The sequence below is a fragment of the Scyliorhinus torazame genome, chromosome 21 (assembly GCF_047496885.1).
Source record: "Scyliorhinus torazame isolate Kashiwa2021f chromosome 21, sScyTor2.1, whole genome shotgun sequence".
Taxonomy (NCBI): Eukaryota; Metazoa; Chordata; class Chondrichthyes; order Carcharhiniformes; family Scyliorhinidae; genus Scyliorhinus; species Scyliorhinus torazame.
This window is the reverse complement of record NC_092727.1, coordinates 72,886,129-72,911,642: the sequence shown is the minus strand read 5'-3', so window position 1 is coordinate 72,911,642 and position 25,514 is coordinate 72,886,129. Positions and strand designations below refer to the sequence as shown.

The 25,514-nt window shown below is 49.2% G+C and overlaps 1 protein-coding gene across 4 annotated transcripts in view; it reads right to left on the bottom strand.

Annotated features, from left to right (window-relative positions):
- LOC140398353 (solute carrier family 15 member 2-like) overlaps nucleotides 1-25,514 on the bottom strand; it is a 689,895-nt gene that overhangs the window by 84,453 nt on the left and 579,928 nt on the right. For all 4 annotated transcript variants that reach the window (XM_072486942.1, XM_072486941.1, XM_072486944.1 and 1 more), the window contains 3 exons: nucleotides 19,795-19,841; nucleotides 14,160-14,294; nucleotides 12,221-12,338 (listed from right to left, as the gene is read on the bottom strand). In XM_072486942.1, the coding sequence (XP_072343043.1) occupies nucleotides 12,221-12,338; nucleotides 14,160-14,294; nucleotides 19,795-19,841 (300 nt within the window). The remainder of the gene's footprint in view (nucleotides 1-12,220; nucleotides 12,339-14,159; nucleotides 14,295-19,794; nucleotides 19,842-25,514) is intronic.

Genomic DNA, 25,514 nt, shown 5'->3' with positions numbered 1-25,514 from the left:
GTGAACCACAAGCCTTCCCTTATATCGATCAAATGAGCACACAACCAGTTAGTTAGTTCAAAAGATGGTTTATTTACATACACAAGAGTTACCTCGACATACAAACACAATATCTACTACGAGTTAAACTACACCTATCAGCTACAATAACCTGTACTTAACTTCAGGGCGACCGGCATTGTGCAAATGGATAAGACCTTTATCTGGATTTCGCTTGGCTGGTTCGAAGGAAGTGGCTCTGTCTCTGCTGGGCTCATCCGTCAGGTAGCGATCGTTGGTCTTGAACTTGGCTGGCTGTTCTTGCTACAATTGGGTTGGCACAGTCCGGATCCAAAAGAGACAGAACACATGGCTGTGTCCTCTTTTATCCCGCTGGGATTCGCGCCCTTTGGGGCAGTCCTTAACCTTGGACCCAATAGTTCGACAGGGCTCTGATCACTAATAAATGGGGCGGGTGCCTTGGTAGCTGGGCAGGTCCTTAGCAGTCATTGACCTTGGCAGTTGGGCTTTCTGAGTAAAGGGTGTGGCGCTGATCAGTCTGTGGCTGTACCGGTTGCTTGATTGGAGTTCTATTGTCCTGGGAAAATGGGCCATTGAAATGCAAACGAGCGGGGGTTTCGATCAGACCTGGTTACCTGTGTTTCAGATACACATAGGCTCTGTATCTGTCTGAGTCCTGGGTTGGCCATAACTCCCATGGTCTTTTGCAGGTGGCCATCTTAGATGGCTACATGCGCCACCGGACTACCGTTCCCAACTATTCCTCCAACCACCCCGCCTGACCACATGGCCAATCACCTGAACCCCACTCCTGACTAACCACCTCACCCTCACGATGACCCTTTCAACCTCTGAGAGCAGCTGACCAGCCCTCCTGACCCAACCCGACTAACCTGACCCATTCCCACCCATCTCACCCACCTGTCACCACACATACTTGCCATCTGACCCACCTACCATATCCCCACTTACTGCAGCCACCAACCCTCTCACTAACATTAATTCATTCACAAATTCAAACTGGACCTTTAAACTTGCCATACATCAGCTCCTGCTGGAATAAGCAGCGACACCTGTCTCCCCCTAATTCTACTGCAATCCGCTGTGGTTTTGGGAAGGATGCTGCCCTCTGTATTTCTGGGAAAGTCAGACATGGAAAACCCAGCAAGAAATGTGGAGCAGAGTCGAAAAAGGGAAACGTTTGAGTGGAGTAGGAATCGGATGATGATTGCTGTTCCTTAGAAGATCGAGACGTTGTATTTTATCTACTAATAAAAGCAAATAAATAAACAGCCATGGGTCTCTCAACTGTATGGTGTTAAGTGTTCAAACCCATTGTTATAGGACTTGTCCATAGAAAAATAGGATTTACAATCCTATTTTTGCAGGTGGCCATCTTAGATGTGTCACCACAGGGTAAAATAATGTTTGTTTATTATGTGAAGTAGGCAGGATTAAGGGGATATAGGACACGGTAGTTACAACTTTGAAAGAAGAGCGTGAAAAGATATTTACAGCAGAGAAGGACGTCATTTAGGTGACAGCCTTCAGCTCTTCATCAAGTTCCATTCCGTACTTACAATTAATTCTTCTCTTCTTGAAATATAAGTCGTTTTTTTTTTCCCTGAGGTGTTCTTGTGCTGAGTGAGTGCTTGATGAGAAGGGGAGTAAATTTTTTTTTTAAACTTACTGTTGGGAGTTTCCAGATGAATCCGGTCGGAGTGAGGACAGAGTGACTGCTGGGTAAGTAGTAAAGATTTAAATTGTTTGCGCGGGCCCATAACAACTGATTGCTGTTCTCGTGTGGGGCGCAGTGGTTGCTGGTTAAGTGTTTTATTTTTACCTTTATTTAAGTTGGGCAGTTCCAAAACCCTAGACACTACACTTGTAGTGTCCTGCACCCTTCCACCACCTAAAGGGTAGAGTGAATAACAGATAAGCTCTTTCTTTCTTTTTCTTGTTTTATCTAGCGGGGATGGCAGGGAAGGCAGCGCAATGTTCCTCCTGCAGAATGTTTGGGGTGAGGGACGTCGTCAGTGTCCCTGCTGATTTCACCTATGGGAAGTGCGCCCATCTCCAGCTCCTCAGAAACCGCGTTAGGAAACTGGAGCTAGAGCTGGATGAACTTCGGATCATTCGGGAGGCAGAGGTGGTCATAGATAGTAGCTCAGGGATGTAGTTACTCCGAAGAATCAAGATAGATGGGTGACGGTGAGAGGGGCTGGGAGGAAGCAGTCAGTGCAGGGATCCTCTGCGGTCGTTCTCCTCAGTAACAAGTATACCACTTTGGATACTGTTGAGGGGGACGACCTACCTGGGGATGCCACGGTGAACGGATCTCCAGCACTGATTCCATCCCTGTGGCTCAGAAGGGAAGGAGGGAGAGCAGGAGAGCAATAGTTATTGGGGACTCGATAGTTAGAGGGACAGATAGGCGGTTCTGTGGCAATGAAAGGGACTCACGGATGGTATGTTGCCTCCCGGGTGCCAGGGTCCGTGACGTCTCGGACCGTGTTTTCAGAATCCTTAAGGGGGAGGGGGAACAGTCACAAGTCGTGGTACACATCAGTACCAACGACATAGGTAAGAGAAGAGTCGGGGATTTAAAACAGGAATTTAGGGAGCTACGGTGGAAGCTGAGAGCCAGGACAAACCATGTTGTCATCTCTGGTTTGTTGCCGGTGCCACGTGCTAGCGAGTTGAGGAACAGGGAGAGAGTGCAGATAAACACATGGCTTCAGGGATGGTGTAGGAGGGACGATTTCAGTTACGTGGATAATTGGAGCACATTCTTGGGAAGGTGGGACCTGTACAGACAGGACGGTTTGCACCTGAACCAGAGGGGCACCAATATCCTGGGAGGGAAATTTGCTACGGCTCTTCGGGGGGGTTTAAACTAATTTGTCAGGGGGGTGGGAAAATGAGCTGTAGTCCAGAAGCCAGTGTTGAGGGTAGTGAGGTACTGAGGAGGGTATCAAGGTCGCAGGAGTGTGCCGGCAGACAGAAAGGTGGGTTGAAGTGTGTCTACTTCAATGCAAGGAGCGTCCGGAATAAGGTAGGTGAACTTGGAGCGTGGATTGGTACTTGGGACTACGACGTTGTGGCCATTACGGAGACATAGTTAGAACATGGAGAGGAATGCTTTGATCATAGATTATCATAGAATTTACAGTGCAGAAGGAGGCTATTCGGCCCATTGAGTCTGCACCGGCTCTTGGAAAGAGCACCCCACCCAAGCCCACACCTCCACCCTATCCCCATAACCCAGTAACCCCACCCAACACTAAGGGCAATTTTGGACACTAAGGGCAATTTATCATGGCCAATCCACCTAACCTGCACATCTTTGGACTGTGGGAGGAAACCGGAGCACCCGGAGGAAACGCACGCAGACACGGGGAGAACGTGCAGACTCCGCACAGACAGTGACCCAAGCCGGGAATCGAACTTGGGACCCTGGTGCTGTGAAGCAACAGGCTGCACGCCTCTGTGCTACTGTGCCGGCCTTCAAATCAGGAATCCTGAAGAATTGTGAGCGTGTCGGTATCACGGAGAGAACACAAGAACTAGGAACAGGAGTAGGCCATCTGGCCCCTCAAGCCTGCTCCGCCATTCAATGAGATCATGGCTGATCTTTGTGGACTCAGCTCCACTCTCCGGCCCGTACACCATATCCCCGAATCCCTTTATTCTTTAGAAAGGCATCTATCTTTTTCTTAAAAACATTTAAAGAAGGAGCCTCAACTGCTTCACTGGGCAAGGAATTCCAGAGATTCACAACCCTTTGGGTGAAGAAGTTCCTCCTACACTCCGTCCTAAATCTACCTCCCCTTATTTTGAGGCTATGCCCCCTAGTTCTGCTTTCCCTGACCAGTGGAAACAACCTGCCCGCATCTATCCTATCTATTCCCTTCATAATTTTATATGTCTCAATAAGATCCCCCCCCGCATCCTTCTAAACTCCAATGAGTACAGTCCCAGTCTACTCAACCTCTCATCATAATCTAATCCCCTCAACTCTGGGATCAACCTAGTGAATCTCCTCTGCACTCCCTCCAGTGCCAATATGTCCTTTCTCAGGTAAGGAGACCAAAACTGAACACAATACTCCAGATGCGGCCTCACCAACACCCTATACAATTGCAGCATAACCTCACTAGTCTTGAATTCCATCCCCCTAGCAATGAAAGACAAAACTCGATTAGCCTTCTTAATCACCTGTTGCACCTGCACACCAACTTTTTGCGACTCGTGCACCAGCACACCCAGGTCCCTCTGCACAGCAGCATGTTTTAACATCTTACCGTTTAAATAATAATCCATTGTGCTGTTATTCCTCCCAAAATGGATAGCCTCACACTTGGCAACATTGAATTCCAATTGCCAGACCCTAGCCCATTCACCTAACCTATCCAAATCCTTCTGCAGACTTCCGGTATCCTCTGCACTTTTTGCTTTACCACTCATCTTAGTGTCGTCTGCAAACTTTGACACATTGCACTTGGTCCCCAACTCCAAATCGTAATTGATGCACGATCAATGACCACTAAAGCGAGGTTGTAGTCCAACTGAAGGCTTTAATAAGCTAGATGTTTCCCCCAGCAGCTCAGGTACAGAATTAAAGCTGCTGGGGCGGCACGGGCTCTTATACGCCGCCTAGCAGGGCGGAGCTACCATATATTTTGACCAATGGGAAACATACAATATCTACCAATGGTGTTCCAGCATTACCAGGTACTGTAATACCTCTACAGAGACTACCACATTTACCCCCTGTTAAAAAAAGAGTCCGGCGGGGGTGGTGGCCTGACATTACAGTATGATAACGTGGTAGAAATTATAGTTATGGAAGTACCGTAATACTTCCGTACAGCGTTTTGTAACTATTTACAATTCTATTTACTATTTACAATTTATGATTATACACTTTAAAATGAAGCAATCAGTCGATCGGGGGCCCTGGTCGTCCTCTGTGATCATCGAAGCTTCGGTGGTGACTCCGGTGGAGGCTCGGGCGTCTGTGACTCCGGGAGCGTGGCCTCGATCCCTGTGGCAGCTTCGACACCCCTAGACGGCGCTGGTGGGGAAAACGGTTGACCTGGGAAGGGAGCGTCTGCGGGGTGCGTCGGTGGGTGGGGGGGCCTAGACGAGGCCGGCGGAAGGACCGACCCTCCTGTGAGGTGCACAGATGGGAGGGAGGGTGGGACTGGTGGCTGAGGTGTGCGTGGGGCTCCGGCGGGTGCCAGGTCTCGTAGGGAGACCGTATCTTGTCGGCCGTTGGGGTACGCCACGTAGGCATACTGGGGGTTAGCGTGGAGAAGATGGACCCTCTCGACCAACGGGTCTGACTTTTGCGCCCGCACGTGTTTTCAGAGCAGGATGGGTCCGGGAGCTGCCAGCCAGATCGGGAGCGAGGTCCCAGAGGAGGACTCCCTGGGGAAGACAAGGAGACGTTCGTGAGGTGTTTGGTTGGTTGTGGTACTCAGCAGTGGCCGGATGGAGTGGAGGGCATCCGGGAGGACTTCCTGCCAGCGGGAGACTGGGAGATTCCTGGACTGTAGAGCCAGTAGGACAGTCTTCCAGACCGTTCCGTTCTCCCTCTCTACCTGTCCATTACCCCAGGGGTTGTAACTGGTCGTCCTGCTCGAGGCGATGCCCTTGCTGAGCAGGAATTGACGCAGTTCGTCGCTCATAAAGGAGGACCCCCTATCACTATGTATGTAAGCGGGGAACCCGAACAGTGCAAAGATGCTATGGAGGGCCTTGATGACAGTGGTTGCGGTCATGTCGGGGCAGGGGATGGCGAATGGGAACCGGGAGTACTCGTCAATCACGTTCAGGAAATAAGTGTTGCGGTCGGTGGAGGGGAGGGGGCCTTTGAAGTCCATGCTGAGGCGTTCAAAGGGACGGAAGCCTTTATCAGGTGCGCTTTCTCTGGCCGGTAGAAGTGTGGTTTGCACTCCACGCAGATTTGGCAGTCCCTGGTGGCTGTCCTGACCTCTTCGATGGAGTAGGGCAGGTTGCGGGTCTTGATAAAGTGGAAAAAGCGAGTGACCCCCCCGATGGCAGCCCGTGGAGGGCTCGCAGGCGGTCCACTTGTGCGTTGGCACATGTGCCGTGGGACAGGGCATCAGGAGGCTCGTTTAGCTTCCCGGGACAATACAAGATCTCATTGTTGTAGGTGGAGAGTTCGATCCTCCACCGCAAGATCTTATCGTTTTTTATCTTGCCACGCTGTGCATTATCGAACATGAAAGCAACCGACCGTTGGTCAGTGAGGAGAGTGAATCTCCTGCCGGCCAGGTAATGCCTCCAATGTCGGACAACTTCTACTATGGCCTGGGCCTCCTTTTCGACTGAGGAGTGGCGGATTTCAGAAGCATGAAGGGTACGTGAGAAGAAGGCCACGGGTCTGCCCGTTTGGTTGAGGGTCGCCGCCAGAGCTACATCAGACGCGTCACTCTCTACCTGGAAGGGGAGGGACTCGTCGATGGTGTGCATCGTGGCCTTTGCAATGTCTGCTTTGATGCGGCTGAAGGCTTGGCGGGCCTCTATCGACAGGGGAAAAACTGTGGATTGGATCAGGGGACGGGCCTTGTCCGCATAGTTGGGGACCCACTGGGCATAGTAAGAGAAAAACCCTCGGCAGCGCTTCAGGGCCTTGGAGCAGTGAGTGAGGGGGAACTCCATAAGGGGGCACATGCATTCAGGGTCGGGGCCTATAACTCCATTTCGCACTACATAGCTGAGGATGGCTAGGCGGTCGGTGTCAAACATGCATTTATCCTTGTTGTATGTAAGGTTAAGGATCTTTGCGGTCTGGAGGAATTTTCGGAGATTGGTGTCGTGATCCTGCTGGTCGTGGCCGCAGATGGTGACATTATCGAGATACGGGAATGATGCCCATAAACCGTACCGGTCAACCATTCGATCCATCTCGCGCTGGAAGACCGAGACCCCGTTGGTGACACCGAAGGGAACCCTTAAGAAGTGATAGAGCCGCCCGTCTGCCTTGAAGGCAGTGTATTTGTGGTCACTAGTGCGGATGGGGAGCTGGTGGTAGGCGGACTTAAGATCCACCGTGGACAAGACCTTGTAATGCGCGATCCTGTTTACCAGGTCGGATGCGGGGGAGAGGGTACGCGTCCAGCTGTTGATGGTCTGACTGTAGTCGATGACCATCCTATGCTTCTCCCCAGTCTTTACCACCACTACTTGAGCTTGCCAGGGACTGTTGCTAGCTTCAATGACTCCTTCCCTCAGTAGCCTTTGGACCTCTGACCTAATAAAGATCCGATCCTGGGCACTGTACCATTTGCTCCTGGTGGCGACGGGTTTGCAATCCGGGGTGAGGTTCGCAAACAGGGAAGGCGGATCGACCTTGAGGGTCGCGAGGCCACGGACAGTGAGGGGAGGTATAGGGCCGCCGAATTTGAAAGTTAGTTTGGAGATTACACTGGAAGTCTAAACCTAGGAGTGTGGCCGCGCAGAGGTGGGGAAGGACGTAGAGCCGGTAATTTTTAAACTCCTTTCCCTGGACTGTGAGGTTTGCTACACAAAACCCCTTTATCTCTACTGAGTGAGAACCGGAGGCCAGAGAGATTTTTTGATTAACGGGGTGGACGAGGAGAGAACAGCGCCTTACCGTGTCGGGGTGTATGAAGCTCTCCGTGCTCCCAGAGTCGATTAAGCAGGATGTCGCGTGCCCGTTGATTAGTACAGTTGTTGTAGCAGTTGAGAGTGTCCGAGGCCGGGACTGATCCAGGGTCACTGGGGCTAATCTGAGCAGTTGAGTGTTGTCTTCTGGCGGTGTGTAGTCAGCCGAGCTGGGGTCCTGGGAGTCCATCCAAGATGGCGGCTTCCATTGGTCGCACATGGCTGGGGGTGCACAAATGGCGGCTCCCATCCATTGAACGTGGCGTCCGCGGGACAAGATGGTGGCGCCCGGGGGGCGCACGTGGCCCTGGAGAAGGAAGATGGCGGCGCCCACTGGCCGCTCGGGGACCGTGGAGAGGTTTGTGGTGGCGGTCCGCATTCGCCGCCGGAGACCGCGGCGACCACACAGGCATGGCATACCACCACAAAGTGGCCCTTTTTACCGCATCCCTTGCAGGTGGGTGCGCGGGCCGGGCAGCACTGACGGGCCTGCCCGCAAAAGTAGCAGCGGGGCTCCCCGCAGTTGCCAGGCCGCCTTGCAGCACAAGCTTGTGGGGAATGGGGGATGTCTCGGGGTTGGCTGCGGAGGGGGTCCACGCTGCCCAGGGGACTGGCGTGCGGTCGGGAACGTAAGCGCGGGCGTTTCTGGAGGCCACATCCAGAGAGCCTGCAAGGGCCCGTGCCTCCTTGAGGCCTAGAGTGTCTTTTTCCAGCAATCGCTGGCGGATTTGGGAGGACAGCATACCTACCTCGAAAGCATCCCGGATCAAGAGTTCTGTGTGGTCGCTTGCCGAAACTTGCGGGCAGCTGCAGTTTCTCCCCAACACCAGGAGGACGCGGTAGAATTCTTCCAGCGATTCCCCAGGGATTTGTCACCTCGTTGGTAGCAGATGTCGGGCGTAGACCTGGTTTACCGGGCGAATATAATGTCCTTTTAGCAGCTCTATTGCTGCATCAAAGTCTCCCGCTTCCTTGATGAGGATGTAAATTTCCAGGCTCATCCTCGAGTGCAGGAGTTGCATTTTCTGTTCTCCCGTGGGTGTGTTTTCGGCCGTTCTGAGATATCCTTTAAAACACGCCAGCCAGTGCTTGAAGATTGCCGCTGAGTTCGCCGCATGGGGGCTGAGTTGCAGACACTCAGGCTTGATTCGGAGCTCCATCCTTTTAAATCTAGCTTATTAAATTGATGCACGATCAGTGGCCACTAAAGTGAGGTTGTAGTCCAACTGAAGGTTTTAATAAGCTAGATGTTTCCCCCAGCAGCTCAGATACAGAATGAAGGCTGCTGGGGCGGCACGGGCTCTTATACCCCACCTAGCAAGGCGGAGCTACCATACAGTTTGACCAATGGGAAACATATAATATCTACCAATGGTGTTCCAGCATTACCAGGTACCGTAATACATCTACAGAGACTACCACATAGTTGTTGGATGTTCTGGGGTATAGATGTTTCAGTAAGAGTAGGGAAGGTGGTAAAAGAGGTGGAGGGGGAGCATTGTTAATCAAGGATAGTTTAGCAGCTGCAGAAAGGCAGTTCGAAGGGGATCTACCTACTGAGGTAATATAGGCCAAAGTTAGAAATAGGAAAGGAGCGGTCACGTTGTTAGGAGTTTTCTATAGGCCCCCAAATAGTAATAGAGATGTGGAGGAAGAAATTGCAAAACAGATTATGGATAGATGTGGAGGTCTCAGGGTAGTTGTCATGGGTGACTTTAACTTTCCAAATATTGATTGGAACCTCTATAGGTCGAACAGTTCGGATGGGGCAGTTTTTGTACAGTGTATGCAGGAGGGTTTCCTGACACAATATGTGGATAGGCCAACAAGAGGGAGGGCCACATTGGATTTGGTACTGGGTAATGAACCGGGCCAAGTGTTAGATTTTTTTGTGGGAGAGCACTTTGGAGATAGTGACCACAATTCGGTGTCTTTCACTATTGCAATGGAGAGGGACAGGGCCATATGGCAGGGCAAGGTTTATAATTGGGGGAGGGGTAATTATGAAGCGATTAGGCAAGAATTAGGGAGCATACGATGGGGACAGAAACTGTCAGGGAAAGGCACAAATGAAAAGTGGAGCTTGTTCAAGGAACAAATACTGCGTGTCCTTGATAGGTATGTCCCAGTCAGGCAGGGGGTAAATGGCCATGTGAGGGAACCATGGGTCACAAAAGAGGTTGAATGTCTTGTCAAGAGGAAAAAGGAAGCGTATGTAAGGATGAGAAAACAAGGTTCGGTTGGGTCACTTGAGGTTACAGGGTAGCAAGGAATGAGCTAAAAAAAAAGGGATTAGGTGAGCTAGGAGGGGGCATGAGAAATCCTTGGCGGGTCGGATCAAGGAAAACCCCAAGGCTTTTTATTCATATGTGAGAAATAAAAGAATGACCAGGGTGAGGTTGGGGCCGGTCAAGGATAGCAGTGGGAACTTGTGCATGGAGTCAGAAGAAAAAGAGAGGCGTTGAATGAATACTTTTCTTCAGTGTTCACCAAGGAGAGGGGCCATGTTTTTGAGGATGAGAGTGGGTAGGCTGGAGGAGGTAGATGTTCTGAGGAAGGATGTATGAGCAATTTTGAAAAACCTTAGGGTCGACAAGTCCCCTGGGCCAGATGGGATATATCCAAAGATTCTTTGGGGGCAAGGGATGAGATTGCAGGGCCTTTGGCTTTGATCTTTGGGTCCTCACTGTCCACGGGGATAGTGCCGGATGACTGGAGAGTGGCGAATGTTGTTCCTCTGTTCAAGAAAGGGAATAGGAATGACCCTGGTAATTATAGGCCGGTTAGTCTTACTTCGGTGGTCGGTAAGTTAATGGAAAAGGTTCTGAAGGATAGGATTTATGGCCGTTTGGAAAGATACAGCTTAATCCGGGATAGTCAACACGGATTTGTGAAGGGTAAGTCTTGCCTCACAAATTTGATTGAATTCTTTGAGGAGGTAACTAAGTGTGTAGATGAAGGTAGAGCAGTTGATGTCGTATACATGGATTTTAGTAAGGCGTTTGATAAGGTTCCCCATGGTTGGCTTATGAAGAAAGTAAGGAGGTATGGGATAGAGGGAAATTTGGCCAATTAGATAAGTAACTGGCTATCACATAGAAGACAGAGGGTGGTGGTGGATGGAAACTTTTCAGACTGGAGACCAGTTACCAGCGGTGTACCACAGGGATCAGTGCTGGGTCCTCTACTATTTGTGATTTTTATCAATGACTTGGAGGAGGGGGCTGAAGGGTGGGTCAGTAAATTTACTGATGACACCAAGATTGGTGGAGTAGTGGATGAGGTGGAGGGCTGTTGTAGGCTGCAAAGGGGCATTGATAGGATGCAGAGCTGGGCTGAAAAATGGCAGATGGAGTTTAACCCTGATAAGTGCGAGGTGATTCATTTTGGTAGAAACAATTTGAATGCGGATTACAGGGTCAACGGCAGGGTTATGAGGAATGTGGAGGAACAGAGAGATCTTGGGGTTCATGTCCACAGATCTCTGAAGGTTGCCACTCAAGTGGATAGAGCCGTGAAGAAGGCTTATAGTGTGTTCGCGTTTATTAACAGGGGGCTTGAGTTTAAGAGCGGGGTTATGCTGCAACTGTACATGACCCTGGTGAGACCACATTTGGAGTATTGTGTGCAGTTCTGGTCACCTCACTATAGGAAGGATGTGGAAGCATTGGAAAGGGTGCAAAAGAGATTTACCAGGATGCTGCCTGGTTTGCAGAATAGGTCTTATGAGGAAAGATTGAGGGAGCTAGTGTTTTTCCCTTTGGAGCGGAGGAGGATGAGAGGCGACTTAATAGAGGTTTATAAGATGATGAGGGGGTTAGATAGAGTGGACGTTCAGAGACCATTTCCTCGGGTGGATGTAGCTGTTACAAGGGGGCATAACTATAAGGTTCAGGGTGGGAGATATAGGAGGGATGTCCGAGGTAGTTTCTTTACTCAGAGAGTGGTTAGAGTGTGGAATGGACTGCCTGCTGTGATAGTGGAGTCAGACACTTTAGGAACTTTCAAGCGGTTATTGGATAGGCACATGGAGCACACCAGAATGACAGGGAGTGGGATAGCTTGATCTTGGTTTTGGACAATGCTCGGCACAACATTGAGGGCCGAAGGGCTTGTTCTGTGCTGTACTGTTCGAAATTCTAAATATCCAGTTCCCCTTTGAAAGATATGATAGATTAAAGGAACAATAACTACAACAGCAGAGATAATTTAGGGAAGGTGAGGTCCCATGGGAAATGAGAAAGATCATTACAGATATTGGAGAACAGAGGTGAAAAATGCCTGTGAACTATTGACCTTTCTTTATTTCCTGCCGGGAACTGTGAGAGTTGTTAGAACAGCTTCTCCGGATATGGGGGCAGTTTCAAGTGTTAGGCTTGTTTGGGCTTAAAAAGAGTCGTATTTCTGAAGAATCTTTCACATGAAGGAGGAAACCAAGATTTTTAAGAATGGAGAAGGCATAGGTGCTCCATTCAAGGTGACAGGAGATAGACCAAAGATGTTCATTGTTGATGTAGCCTAGTATATTAGATGGGAGTTGTGCTCACAGCCCTCCTATACTTACATTCTCGGTGTGATTAGCTTGATACAGAGCAATTGTATAAACACCGCCATCCTTCAGGTCGATCTGTCCTTCAACCTGTCTAAATTTAGACCCAGCTCCTGACATCTGTAGAGTACACCTGAGGGAAAGAATACATAAGACAAAGCTACATCAGAAGAATCATATTGGTCCGATGGAAGTTCAAGGCTTCACTTTACAGAAGTAGTATCCATTCAGAGAGAACAAGGTTATGTGTGCATTGTTACATGTGTAATGTGTATAGTTTGTGTCAAATCTGTTAGTTGTTTCTGCATAACCGTGTGTGTGTATATTATTTGTGTTTATATGTGTTTGGACATTCTGGTGTGTGTGTTTTGTCAATCTGAATACCTCTGGGTTTTCTTGTATTGTATAGAATTACATAAAAAGTGCAACACAGAAACAAGCTGCTTTGCCCAATTGGTCTGTGCTGTAGTTCTCCACCATGTGAGTTGTAACCTGAGTCCTATGTGCTCTCCCTGATCCCATCATCCACTTCTCTGAACCCATTCTAAAATGTTGACATGGGCTCAACATTAACACCCGACCCTACATTCATGATGAGTTGAAAAGGGGGGAATACATCCCCAATTCAATATTTTTGCGGCAGCTTTCAAACGGTGAGAGTGCCCTACCCCATCAAGAAGCAGAACAATCATAACCATATTTAAATCAGGCTCTCCCATCTTGAAATTGAGAGCCTGTAAGAATTGCAGCATGGGTTCTCCAGGGCTCTGTCAGGAAACTGGAGGCTGGTTTGGATAAGTTAGGAAGTGACCTGGTGGAATTAATGGAGCCCAGGAGCATATTCATATTTCTCTATTTATAAGTATTGTGTGTCAGTAAGGTTATGAACCGAACTCTGCAATAGAACGTCACAAGCTTCTAACTCAGGTGCAAGGGTGCTACCAACAGAGCCCAGCTGAAAAACAGGTATACACACAGAGGGCGAGATTCTCTGGCCTCTCTGCAGTGTGTTTCTCGGCGGCGGGAAGTCTTTGGGCGGGGCATTATCTTCTGGCCCCACACTACGGGGAAACCCATGGCGGGGGTATGCCGCCGGCGGGACTGGAAGATCCCACCAGTGTGAACAGCCGGAGGATCTCCCCCACAATGTCTTTCAATCATGTTCTTGTATCTATTTATTTGCAGAGACATACAGATACCCAGAGAAATACACTTACTCAAACAGCAATACACATTAGTCGAGAAAGACATTTGCATGGGGAAATATATAGAGAAATATATTCTACAAACATACATACCAAGACATGGAAACACAGATACAGAGGTTACATGTGAAAGAAGGGATACGTTTTACCACTGGAAATGATCCAATCACATTAAGGTTAAAGAATTAAAAGAATCAGTTTAGAGCAGCCATCCTGGCCCCAATGTGAACTGGGAAGTCATCTTCCTACAAATTGCCAGGATTCTAACATTCTAACAGAAAACTAATGGGAGTCCATGAACACAATGTGACTGCATTTCAGATTATTGCCAGTAAGGAGCAGAGACCAACAGGAAGAACATCTAAAGCAACGAGAGACTAATTAACTCATTGGGAAGTGTTAATTGAGAGATACCTCACTTGAGGAAACATAAAACAACTTTCAAACTCTACTGGCATTGCAGAAAAATTACTAAACACTCCCCAAAATTATCTGAACAGCATACTTAAAATAAGCATGAGCAGAAAACACAAAACTTGTAGGATAGAGAACGGGAATGCAAGAAGGATGATAGAAAACAGAGAAACTAGATTACAGGAAATGCCAATGATGGGCAAAGGGCCTTGGATTTGGGGACAGGGAAAGTTTACACAGAAGGTTGAAAATACCTTCCAGTGCTCAGTGGTTTTATGGAGAAGTCACAATTGAAAAGTCCGCTAGGACTCACTCCCCAGCTAAGTATTTCTCACCTGCCAAGTTCTATAGGTGTGTAGAGCGATGGGACAAATGGTATCACAGGCAGATCATTAACAGCGTTTTGTTTGCACTCCAATCTGACAGTCCTGTTGCTGCTGTTATCTGGTGTTTCCAACACGGGAAAGATCCTGCAGATGATACATTCTGTTAATGTGCAATACCTTATAAACCAGCCAATCCTTCTGGTCGAAATCAAAAGGTCATTAACGAGCTACCCACAATATTGGACATATTGGAGGTACTTTAATTAGCCATATCTGCCCTTGGGCTGAATCATCATAATCCCTGTGAACAGATGGCATCAATCAAATACTCCACGCCAGCGAAGAGCGCAACACCGAGAAACATGCAGCTGGGGGACTGGCGAATCCCACCCTGGGTCTGAACTGGAAACTGGAGTCTTTATACAATATTTCATGCAACCAACATTGCAGCCACTTCAAAACGGTGAGGCAATGGCATAGTGGTATTGTCGCTGAGCTAATAATCCAGAGACCCAGGGTAACACTCTGGGGATCTGGGTTCGAATCCCGCCATAGCGGATGGTGAAATTTGAATGCAATAAAAATCCAGAATTTTAAAAAATCAAATGATGACCATTGTTGTAAAAACCCATCTGGTTCACTGATGTGCTTCAGGGAAGGAAATCTACCATCCTGACCTGGTCTGGCCTACACGTGATTCCAGTTCAACCGCAATGTGGTTGACTCTTCAATGCCCCCTGGGATGGGCAATAAATGCTGACACACCGGCGACACCCATATCCCATGAACACATTTTTAAAAACCTAGGACAAGGGCAGCAAGATGCATGGGGACACCCCCACCTGGAATTTCTCCTCTACCTTCCTGACTTGGAAGGTGCCATGTGCGAGTGGGAGCGTAAAATGTCACGAGTGCAAAAACCGTATTTACAAACCAGTTTGTGATTCTGCCATAAAGCCGCCAATGGCAGGGTACTATTCCTGCTGCGTAATATTGAGAACATCTTCTGAATAATTTTAAAGTCATGCATCGTCATTAAAATGGGTGCTCATCAGAATTGCCTGGCTGCATGTAGCTTATTCAGGACTTCAAATTTCATGTGCCTACCGTGCATCACGCTGCACTTGTAGCACCTCGGGTTCAGCACAAGGCCTTACTCCGGCAAAACACCGCAGTAGGGGGAGTGGGGGTTACTGGGCAGGGCCCTGCCTAACACATCAGCGGTCAGACGGCCGTCCCCTCGAGTCAGCTGCAGGGCAAGACCCTCAAACTGGGAATGGGGTATGTGGCCAAAAGGGCTTCAGGGCAAGGACTCCGACATGACAACCGGGTTAATGGCCAGAGGTTTAACAAGGGGCTGCAGGTCAAAGTAGGCCTCACACACATGATTGGGGTGACGGTGGGGGCGGTGGATATCTTATGCACCTGAATGGGGTGAGAGTCTCCAACAGAATTGTATCTGTGACCTGGGGCCAGAATGGGAAGGTGATGAACTGAGGATGTATTTCACTATATGTTGCTTATCTTGTCAAAACTCTCCTTGTCCCAGTCCAGGAGGTGGGGAGGGTATAGCAGTCCTGTCTCAATCATGCCCAAAATATTATCCACGTGTACGTCTGAGGGGGGTCATGCTCATGGGGCTCTGATAGCTTACTCAGTCCAGGGAGACCTACAACCCTTGGTTGGGGAAAAGGTAGTTTAAGGTATACAAAGGTCTCATGGTGGAGGTGGGGTGGGTTGTAACTCACACTGTACCAGAGGTCTCGAAATGGGAAGGAGCAATGTCCATTTGGGTCATAACCCCAATGTGATTGTGAATGTGGCTGAGAATTAGAGTGGAAGGATTGAGAGGTCATGGAGTGATGCTCATGCACCAGGACTTTGGGAAGGATTTCCATCCTTGTAGAGACAGAGGCCACGCAGCTCCGTCAGAGACCTCAGCACCACCATCTTACAACATGAAGCGATTGAGCAGCAAACAATGTAAATGAGGATGAACCCAGCTGGTGTGTTCCTGGAGGGCCTCTTGGATTATTCATGCATTGCACTAGGGCCACCACCCCAGACATAGGAGTATTCCCGATGAGGACATATGCACAGCTGACACAGGTCAAGAGCCCTTTGTTCACAATGAAAGAAATCAGGAATGGTATCAGTGAAGGCCACTCAAGCAACATTAAAACCAATAAATGGCACTTAGTGATCATAGAACGATACAGCGCAGTACAGGCCCTTCGGCCCACGATGTTGCACCGAAACAAAAGCCATCTAACCTACACTATGCCATTATCATCCATATGTTTATCCAATAAACTTTTAAATGCTCTCAATGTTGGCGAGTTCACTACTGTAGCAGGTAGGGCATTCCACGGCCTCACTACTCTTTGCGTAAAGAACCTACCTCTGACCTCTGTCCTATATCTATTACCCCTCAGTTTAAAGCTATGTCCCCTCATGCCAGCCATTTCCATCCGCGGGAGAAGGCTCTCACTGTCCACCCTATCCAACCCCCTGATCATTTTGTATGCCTCTATTAAGTCTCCTCTTAACCTTCTTCTCTCCAACGAAAACAACCTCAAGTCCATCAGCCTTTCCTCATAAGATTTTCCCTCCATACCAGGCAACATCCTGGTAAATCTCCTCTGCACCCGCTCCAAAGCCTCCACGTCCTTCCTATAATGCGGTGACCAGAACTGTACGCAATACTCCAAATGCGGCCGTACCAGAGTTCTGTACAGCTGCAACATGACCTCCTGACTCCGGAACTCAATCCCTCTACCAATAAAGGCCAACACTCCATAGGCCTTCTTCACAACCCTATCAACCTGGGTGGCAACTTTCAGGGATCTATGTACATGGATACCTAGATCCCTCTGCTCATCCACACTTCCAAGAACTTTACCATTCGCCAAATATTCCGCATTCCTGTTATTCCTTCCAAAGTGAATCACCTCACACTTCTCTACATTAAACTCCATAAACTCATCTTATATTAATCCCTTGGTCACAGCTTTGAAATTCCCCAGAGCAAGAAGGGAGTCAGGAGCCACTGGGTAAAGGGACAGATCTCACATACTGGTTACAATCGTCCCAGTGGCAGGATCCGAACAAGCCTCAGCCCTTTCTCCCTGCCACCCACACCACCCTACCTCCTCTGCGCCATCCCACCTTCCCTCTGCCACCCGACCTCTCTCCCTGCCACCTAATCTTCCCCCCGCTACATCTGCGATAAGTGGGGAAAGGGACCATGGTGGCACATCTGTTTACCAGCAACACAGCTCATGATCAAGGAGGCAAAAAACAAAAATTGATGTGAAATGTGTTGTATTCTATGTACATTGGTGAACATTATAAGCATGTGGTTAACACCTGTGCCACTATAGTGCTCCTACCGGCACGGTAGCACAGTGGTTAGCACTATTGCTTCACAGCACCAGGGTCACAGTTCGATTCCTGCTTGGGTCACTGTCTGTGCGGAGTCTGCACGTTCTCCCCCTGTCTGCGTGGATTTCCTCCGGGTGCTCCGATTTCCTCCCACAAGTCCTGAAAGACGTGTTTGTTCGGTGAATTGGACATTCTGAATTCTCCCTCTGTGTACCCGGACAGGCGCCGCAGTGTGGTGACTAGGGGATTTTCACAGAAACTTCATTGCAGTGTTAATGTAAGCCTCCTTGTGACAATAATAAAGATTATTATAATAAAGACTCCTCCATTAATTGTTGCAACCTGAGGTTTGCTGACATCCCTTCCTAATCATCCCACAGCTCCAGCAACTGACTTATGACCGAGTCCAGAGGCTCATCGTCTGACCGGGATTCAGCAGGATAGTGGCCTCCAGCAGTCCTCCAAATGCCAGTGACCTCTGATGACCCTGCCTCTACATGGACCAGATTGGGTGTGGTGCTCACCAGATCATGAACCTGACCCTGCTCTAGATTTAGGCCCCATCGCGGTGTGGGTCTCTGCGCTGGTGGAGGATGCGGGTGAGCGCTGTGACAAAGGTTCTGTCCTCAGGTTCCTCCTCCGAGGAACTGGAGCTGAGGGCCTGGCTTATGAGTGTCCGGGGGCACTTTCCAGAGGCAGCAGAGAAAAATAGGGCATGGGAGAGGAATTGTAAAGATGACACAGCCTTCACAGTACCAGTGTCTGTGGGATCACCTGGTGGAGGGTCCTCACTTGGGTGTGCGCCACCCACTTCCCCATTGTCGCAGGCAGGCTCCACGTCCTTCCCAGCCAGGGTGATGGTACACTCCTCAAAGGGAGCGAGGATCCAAATGTCACCCACTCCACCCCCGGTCTGCGACCTCTCCCTCTTATTGTGTGTGAGCTTATCCTGCAAAAAGACAGATGGAGCACGTGTGAGTAGAAGCCATGGCAAGGCATGTGTTAAGGATGCCTGCCATGTGTGTGTGATGAGTGGACCCATGGGCAGGATGAAGACGCGGATGTGAGAGACCATGAGCCTGATGGGAATGTGAAGGTGTGTGAGAGTGAGTGGTGATGCCCCTTGAGCAGGCAATGTGCAAGATGTCAGTGAATGTGTTCACTGTGATGGGCTGGTGAGTGTGTGAGTTAACAGTAAAGAACAGTACGAAGTCTTACAACACCAGGTTAAAGTCCAACAGGTTTGTTTCGATGTCACTAGCTTTCGGAGCGCTGCTCCTTCCTCAGGTGAATCTGAGGAAGGAGCAGCGCTCCGAAAGCTAGTGACATCGAAACAAACCTGTTGGACTTTAACCTGGTGTTGTAAGACTTCGTACTGTGCTCACCCCAGTCCAACGCCGGCATCTCCACATCATAACAGTAAAGAAATGATGGATTTAACCCTGGCTGCAAGGACAAGGTCATTCATCCTCTTCCTGCACTGAGTGATGGACCTCTTGTGTGCCGTGTTGGTACTGACTGCCCTTGGCACCGCTTCCCAAGGCAGAGTGTTAAAGTAGGTGGACTTGCAGCCTGAGAATGGATAGAGGCCATTGTGTTGGGCTTGTGTCCAGTAAGCAGTCCAAGGAGGTGTCACTGAACCTCGGACAGTAGTCTTCTTGGCTTTTGGGGCCAGCTTGTTGCTATGCAGCAGTTCTGGACTGTATTGAGTGATATAGGTGGGCATGGTGCATTTTAAAAATCGGGGGCAAGGCTGCCCGTCAGTGGTCCACCGTGTTTCCTAAGCATGCATAGCTCAAAAGTGTCCGATATGGCGCGATAACCTGCATTGCAGCCAACGGGAATAACTACCGCTGCCCATAATGCACAGAATGGGAAATGCCTCTGTATATCCTTCACTGTCACTGGGTCAAAATCCTAGAACTCTCTTCCTAACAGCACTGTGGGTGAACCCACGTCACTTGGACTGCAACATCTCAAGAAGGCAGCTCACCACCACCTTCTCAAGGGCAGGTAGGGATTGGCAATAAAAATGTTGGCCTAGTCAGCAATGCCCATATCCTGTAAAATAAATAACTGCCTTTTCCCCACCCAAGGGTTGTAGATGTCTCCCCGGACTGAGTAAACTATCAGAGGCCCATGAGCCTCAGTGGTATAAACACATACACACACACCTGCGTGTACACATGCACACGTTCAGGCACACATGCGTGCACGCACACATATGAACACACGCACACAAGTTCAGAAAACAACATACCGAACAAGGGCTGAATTATCCAAAATCTTCAATTGGTTGTCAGGAACCTGCAAGAGTAACAATAAACACAAGCATTAGCATAACTCCAAACTGATCTCCTTCAATTAGTGAATTTTAGCTCAGACGCTTAAGTCAGCCTACTTTGAACATAGATTCAGTCCTGGCCTAGTCCAGGATTCCTTATATTTGAGACAAAGATACTTCCAATTGAAGGGAAATTACAATGGTTTGTCATTATCAAAGCCCTTGAAGGGCTGAATTGCCTACTTCTGCTCCTAATTCATATGTTCCTCTGATTTATAACTAACTTTAATTAATATTTGTTTATTTAACCCAAAAGATGCTGACTACGATGGATTTAAAAATTGCATATATTTCAAACATTTTTGCTGTGATATAATTAGCTTTAGTTACCATCTCTAATTCTCCTGTATAAGCTGTAATTCTTAATTGGTTTTAATAATAATAACTTTTGACGTAAGTATGTACAAGTTGTATTCTCACAGCTATCTCTTCACGGGTCTACATATATTGTAATGATATCCTTAGTTAGAATTCTGAGACCTAATATTGAGAAACTTGACAATAGTGTATTCTGCTATAATATACCTCTGTGTATGTTCTATCCTGAGATAAGTCTGCTGGAGTAGAAGCTCCAAGGGAGGAAGGACGTTTTGTTTCAGGACTCAGTCTATGATTGATCCAGCAGACAATGCTCCTTCAATGATCAGAAATTTCTTTCAGTTGTGACTCTGAGCGAGCAGTAAGTCAAAGATAGTAGAACCATTAACACCTGGGTGTATATGTGCATAAGTCATTAAAAGTGGCAGGACAGGTTGAGAGCGCAGTTAATAAAGCAATACAATATTCTCAGAGTTATTAATAGAGGCATACAGTATAAGAGCAAGAGGTTATGTTGAGCTTGTATAAGACACTGGACAGATTTCGGCTGGAGGACTGTGTACAGTTCTGGGAGCAATATTTTAGGAAGGGTGGGAACATTGTACCTGGCACTCCCAGCCAGGTACAGCACAGGGTTAGATAAAGAGTAAAACTCCCTCTGCACTGTCCCCATCAAACGCTCGCAGGACAGATACAGCATGAGGTTAGATACAGAGTAAAGCTCCCTCTGCACCATCTCCATCAAACATTCCCAGGGCAGGTACAGCACGGGGTTAGGTACAGAGTAAAGAAATGCTCAGCAGCCGTGACCGGCTTTTTAAAATGCCGGCCATCCAGCCCATGCATGTCCCCTCAGCCGGATGTAGCAGTGTGCAGGCCCGGAGCGCAGCTCGGCAAGCCGCCTCCTCAGTACGAGAGCGCGCTGTTCCAGGAGCAGAATCTTTTAAAATATCAATTAGTCTTCCGGCCAGAAGCGGCAGCAGAGAGCAGGTCACATGCCCGGTTCACTGTCACATACACTGGGCGCAAAATTTCTGAGGAGAGTTTCCTGCATTTTGTAGCTGCCAGCAAGCAAGCAGCAGGACTGCGTGAAGAACTGAAGTTGTGTGGTAAACCACTGTATTGTATTGTACTGTTGTATTGTTACATGCCTGGGCTTATCCCTGCTGGCTCTGCCTGTGGCTCCTCCCCTCGGGCTCATGTATAAAGGTGGCCAACCTCCAGCCCTGCCCTCATTTTGGGACCGGCTGCCAGCAGGTATCTTTAAGCTGATTAAAGCCACAGTTTTTCTCCCGACTCCTCGTCTGTCGTCAATTGATGGTACATCAAGTTGGATTTTTGGGGGATTAAGGAAGAGAAGGCCAGACACACAAACAGGCCCGGATCTCACAACTGAATCTGCTGGAGAGAGCTTCACAGGAGAATGCAGACAGGAAAAAGCAGTGCTGGTGTGAGCTCCAGGACTCTAAATGTAACATTGAATGACAAAGCAAGTGAGATCGTGAACAACCAAGTAGGCTCACCTGTTGCATTAAAGGTGAGCAAAAAATGGTAGGTCGCGAAGGCCGGCATGAGTTCCAAAGGTCGGCCGATGGGCAAAAATAGATCCCCAGAAAAAATGTTTTTAAACACTGCTCCACACTGTCCTCATTGTGGTATTATCCTAACTATCAGCATTACAAGGGTTAATGTGGTACCATAAATAGCCACTAGAGGGAGTTTCAGATACTACTATAAGCAGTGATGCTAGACCTTAGGGGAGGAGTAAGCAGGAGACAGCTGGAGAAGTTTATCAGAGCAGTTAGTGTGAGAAGGTTAGATTATAGTTATGCCAGTGAGTGAGATTAGCAATAGGGGAGTGTAGTTAGATGATATTAATCAATTCTGTAATCTAAAAGGACTAAGTGTCGAAACCCAGTTTAGTAGTGTAAATAAAATCATGGGCGGGATTCTGTGATCCTGAGGCTAAGTGTTGACGCCTTCGAAACGCCTCAGGATCAACAATTCTGGCCCCTACAGGGGGCCAACATGGCATTGGAGCAGTTCACACCGCTCCAGCTGCCGATCCGGCCTCAACTGGGCGCCGCGGGATCTGCGCATGCGCAGTGGCACTGGCACTGATGCTCGCATGGCTTCCTTCAACGCGCCAGCCCAACGCAACATGGCGCAGGGCTACAGGGGCCGGGGCGGAAGAAAGGAGGCCCCCAGTCAGAGAGGCCAGCCCGCCAATCCATCGGAGGCCCCCCCCCCCGAGGTCTGACCCCCCCTGCGCCTCCCACAGGCCGCCCCCGACCCTTCCACGCTCGGCTTTTTTACGATGGCCACTCGACCCATCCCGGGCCGCGAATCTGCGGGAGAGCCGACCGGCGCTGCACCAACCACGAGGGCGCCAATGGCGCGATTCTCCGCTCTGCGTCGGGGCGGCATGGCGCGATTCGCACCGGTCGCGCGGATTCTCCGGCCCGGCGTCGGGCTCAGAGAATCCCGCCCCATAGCTTTGTTTAAGTAAAAGCTATACTGTGGTCTTTCTGGAACACTGCGCAATCCATCCTAAAGAACACCACACCCATCAAACACTCCCAGAACAAGTACAGCACGGGGTTAGATACATGATAAAGCTCCCTCTACAAAAATTATAAGTCAGACTGCAAAATACATTTTTTTTAAAATTATTCACTCCACATGATATCAAGAAACAGCTGTAGACAGTGCAAAGGCCCTGACAACATTCCAGCAATAGTACTGAAGACTTTGCTCCAGAACTAACTGTGTCCCCAGCCAAACTGTTCCAGTACTGCGACAACACTGACATCTACCTGGCAATGTGGGAAATTTCCCGTCCACAAAAAGCAGGACAAATCCAGTCCAGCCAATTACCACCCCATCAGCCTACTCTTGATCATTAGCAAAATGATGGAAGGTGTCATCACAGAGCTATCAAACAGTACTTACACAGCAATACCCTGCTCACTGATGCTTAGTTTGGGTTCTGCCAGACCCACTCAAGAGGTAAGGTGAAACTGCTAACCATTGACATGAAGGCACCATCATCACTGAACGCCCTATTACCAACATCCTGCGGGTTACTATTGACCAGAAACTGAACTAGACTAGCCATTTAAATACTATAAGAGCAGGTTAGTGGCTGGGAATTTTACTATGAGTAACTCATTTCAAACTCACCTCTTGACTCCCCCAAGTGTGCCCACCATCTACAAGGCACAAGTCAGGGGTGCGATGGAATACTCACCACCTGCCTGGATGAGTGCAGCTCCAACAGCACTGAAGAAGCTCAACACCATCCAGGATAAAGCAGCCCACTTGATTGATACCCCATCCACATTCACTCCCTCCACCACAATGCACAGTGGCAGCAATGCACTGCAATAACCCACCAAGGCTCCTTCGACAGCACCTGCCAAAGCTGTGAGGTGCAGATGTGACTTCTGGTGGTGGCTATGAGGGAGTCGGTCACACATTTGGTGGCTCCCGTTTCGGTCGGACTTTTGGACCTAAGAAGCCAGAGGGACCGTAAACAGCAGAAGAAGTGGTCGAGTAAGGACACAGTGGAGGCTGTGAGAGAGACCAGTATGGCTGGTGTTCAGAGCAAGGCGCCGACAGACCAGCCCACAATGGAGCAGCTGCTGCAGACTATGCAGGAGGGCTTTTTGGCTCTGAAGCGTGGAGCCTCAGACTTGGAGCCGCTACAGAAGTCGATTGACCGCATGGGAAAAAGGCTGGATGATCAGGCTGAGAAGCTCCAGCAGTTGGAGAAGTCAATGGAGGAGCAGGCTGACTTTCAAACGGTGGCGGATGTGGAGATTCGGAGGCTAAGGGACCAGCAAAAAGTGCTTCTGGAAAGGCTGGAGGACCTGGACAACAGATCTCGCCGGCAGAACGTGAGAATCGTGGGCCTCCTGGAGGGGGCAGACGGGCTAGGTGCTGCCGCATATGTGGAGGGTTTGTTTCAGAAGTTGCTGGGGAACAAGGTGTTCCTGTGCCCGCCAGTGGTGGATGGCACACAGGTGAGGCAGCCGTGACGAGGGGGTCCCCCACGAGCGATGGTGGTATGCTTTCATAGGTACCTGGACAAGGAACGGGTGCTGCAATGGGTAAAGAGCACATGAAGCTGTACTTGGGACAATACCACCCTGCGTGTTTACCAAGATTTGAGCGCTGAGGTGGCCAGGAGGAGGGGAGGCTACAGGCAGGTGAAGGAGAGACTGTATAAAACCAAGGTGAAATTCGGGCTGCTTTTTCCGGCGCGACTGTATGAGGGTCAGCACCGCTATTTCGAGGAACCCGAAGACGCGATGGGCTTCGTTAAGAAGCAAGGGCTGGCCCTGAGCGGAGGACGTTTGGATTCATGTTAGAACTTTTAAGTATATGTGGTGTCTCTCCCGTTTTGAAAAGTGCCGGCATGTTTGGGTCCGTTTTTGTCGTTTCTTTTTTCGACCTTTTTAGGGTGTTGGAAGGTGGTAGGGATGTGGGTTTTTTTTTGGTGGTTTACCTGAATGTTTCCTGTTTGGGCTCTTTGATTAGTTTGAGTTTGGCTGGGGGGACATGAATAAAGAAAACAGTTAAAAGGGTTGGGTTAAAATGGATGCTTCAGGGGAACTTTGTGCAATCTTTTTCTGTGTCTGTATGGGAAGGACTGAGAGTGCCTGTTATTTCTTCTCTCTTTTTTTTTCTTGTTTAACTTGAATGGTGCTATTGTGGGGGTTGTTTATGACTTGTATAGAGTGTTTGCTTAAGTAGGGCTGATCTGGGGAAGTGGTATGGATGTGTCAGGGGAGGGGTGACTGGGAACAATGGGTGGGAGACATGCTGGCACCGAGGCTGGGAGCCCCAGGCTAGCTGAGTGGGGCTAGTCAACAGTAGCCGAGGTGGGGGGGGGTGGGGTGCATATAGTTAGATTAGAGAAGGGGTTGGGTGATAGGATGGTGTTGCTGGGGGGGGGGGGGGGGGGAGTCATTCTGCTGACGGGGATGGAAACTGGGCATGGCAACAGTGAGGAGGTCATGTGTGGAGCCGGTCAGGAGGCGGGCCAGATGAAGCGCGACACATGGCTGGGCAGCTGGCCAAGGAAAGGGGATGGCTGATCGGCAAAGGGGGAGCGAAGTGCCCCCCAACCAGGCTGATCACCTGGAATGTAAGAGGGTTAAAAAGGTCAGTGAAGAGGGCGCGTGTGTTTGCGCATATGTGAGTTCTGAAGGTGGACATAGTCTTGCTGCAGGAGACGCACCTGAAAGTGGCAGACCAGGTTAGGTTAAGGAAGGGCTGGGTCAGTCAGGTCTTTCATCCGGGGCTTGATTCTA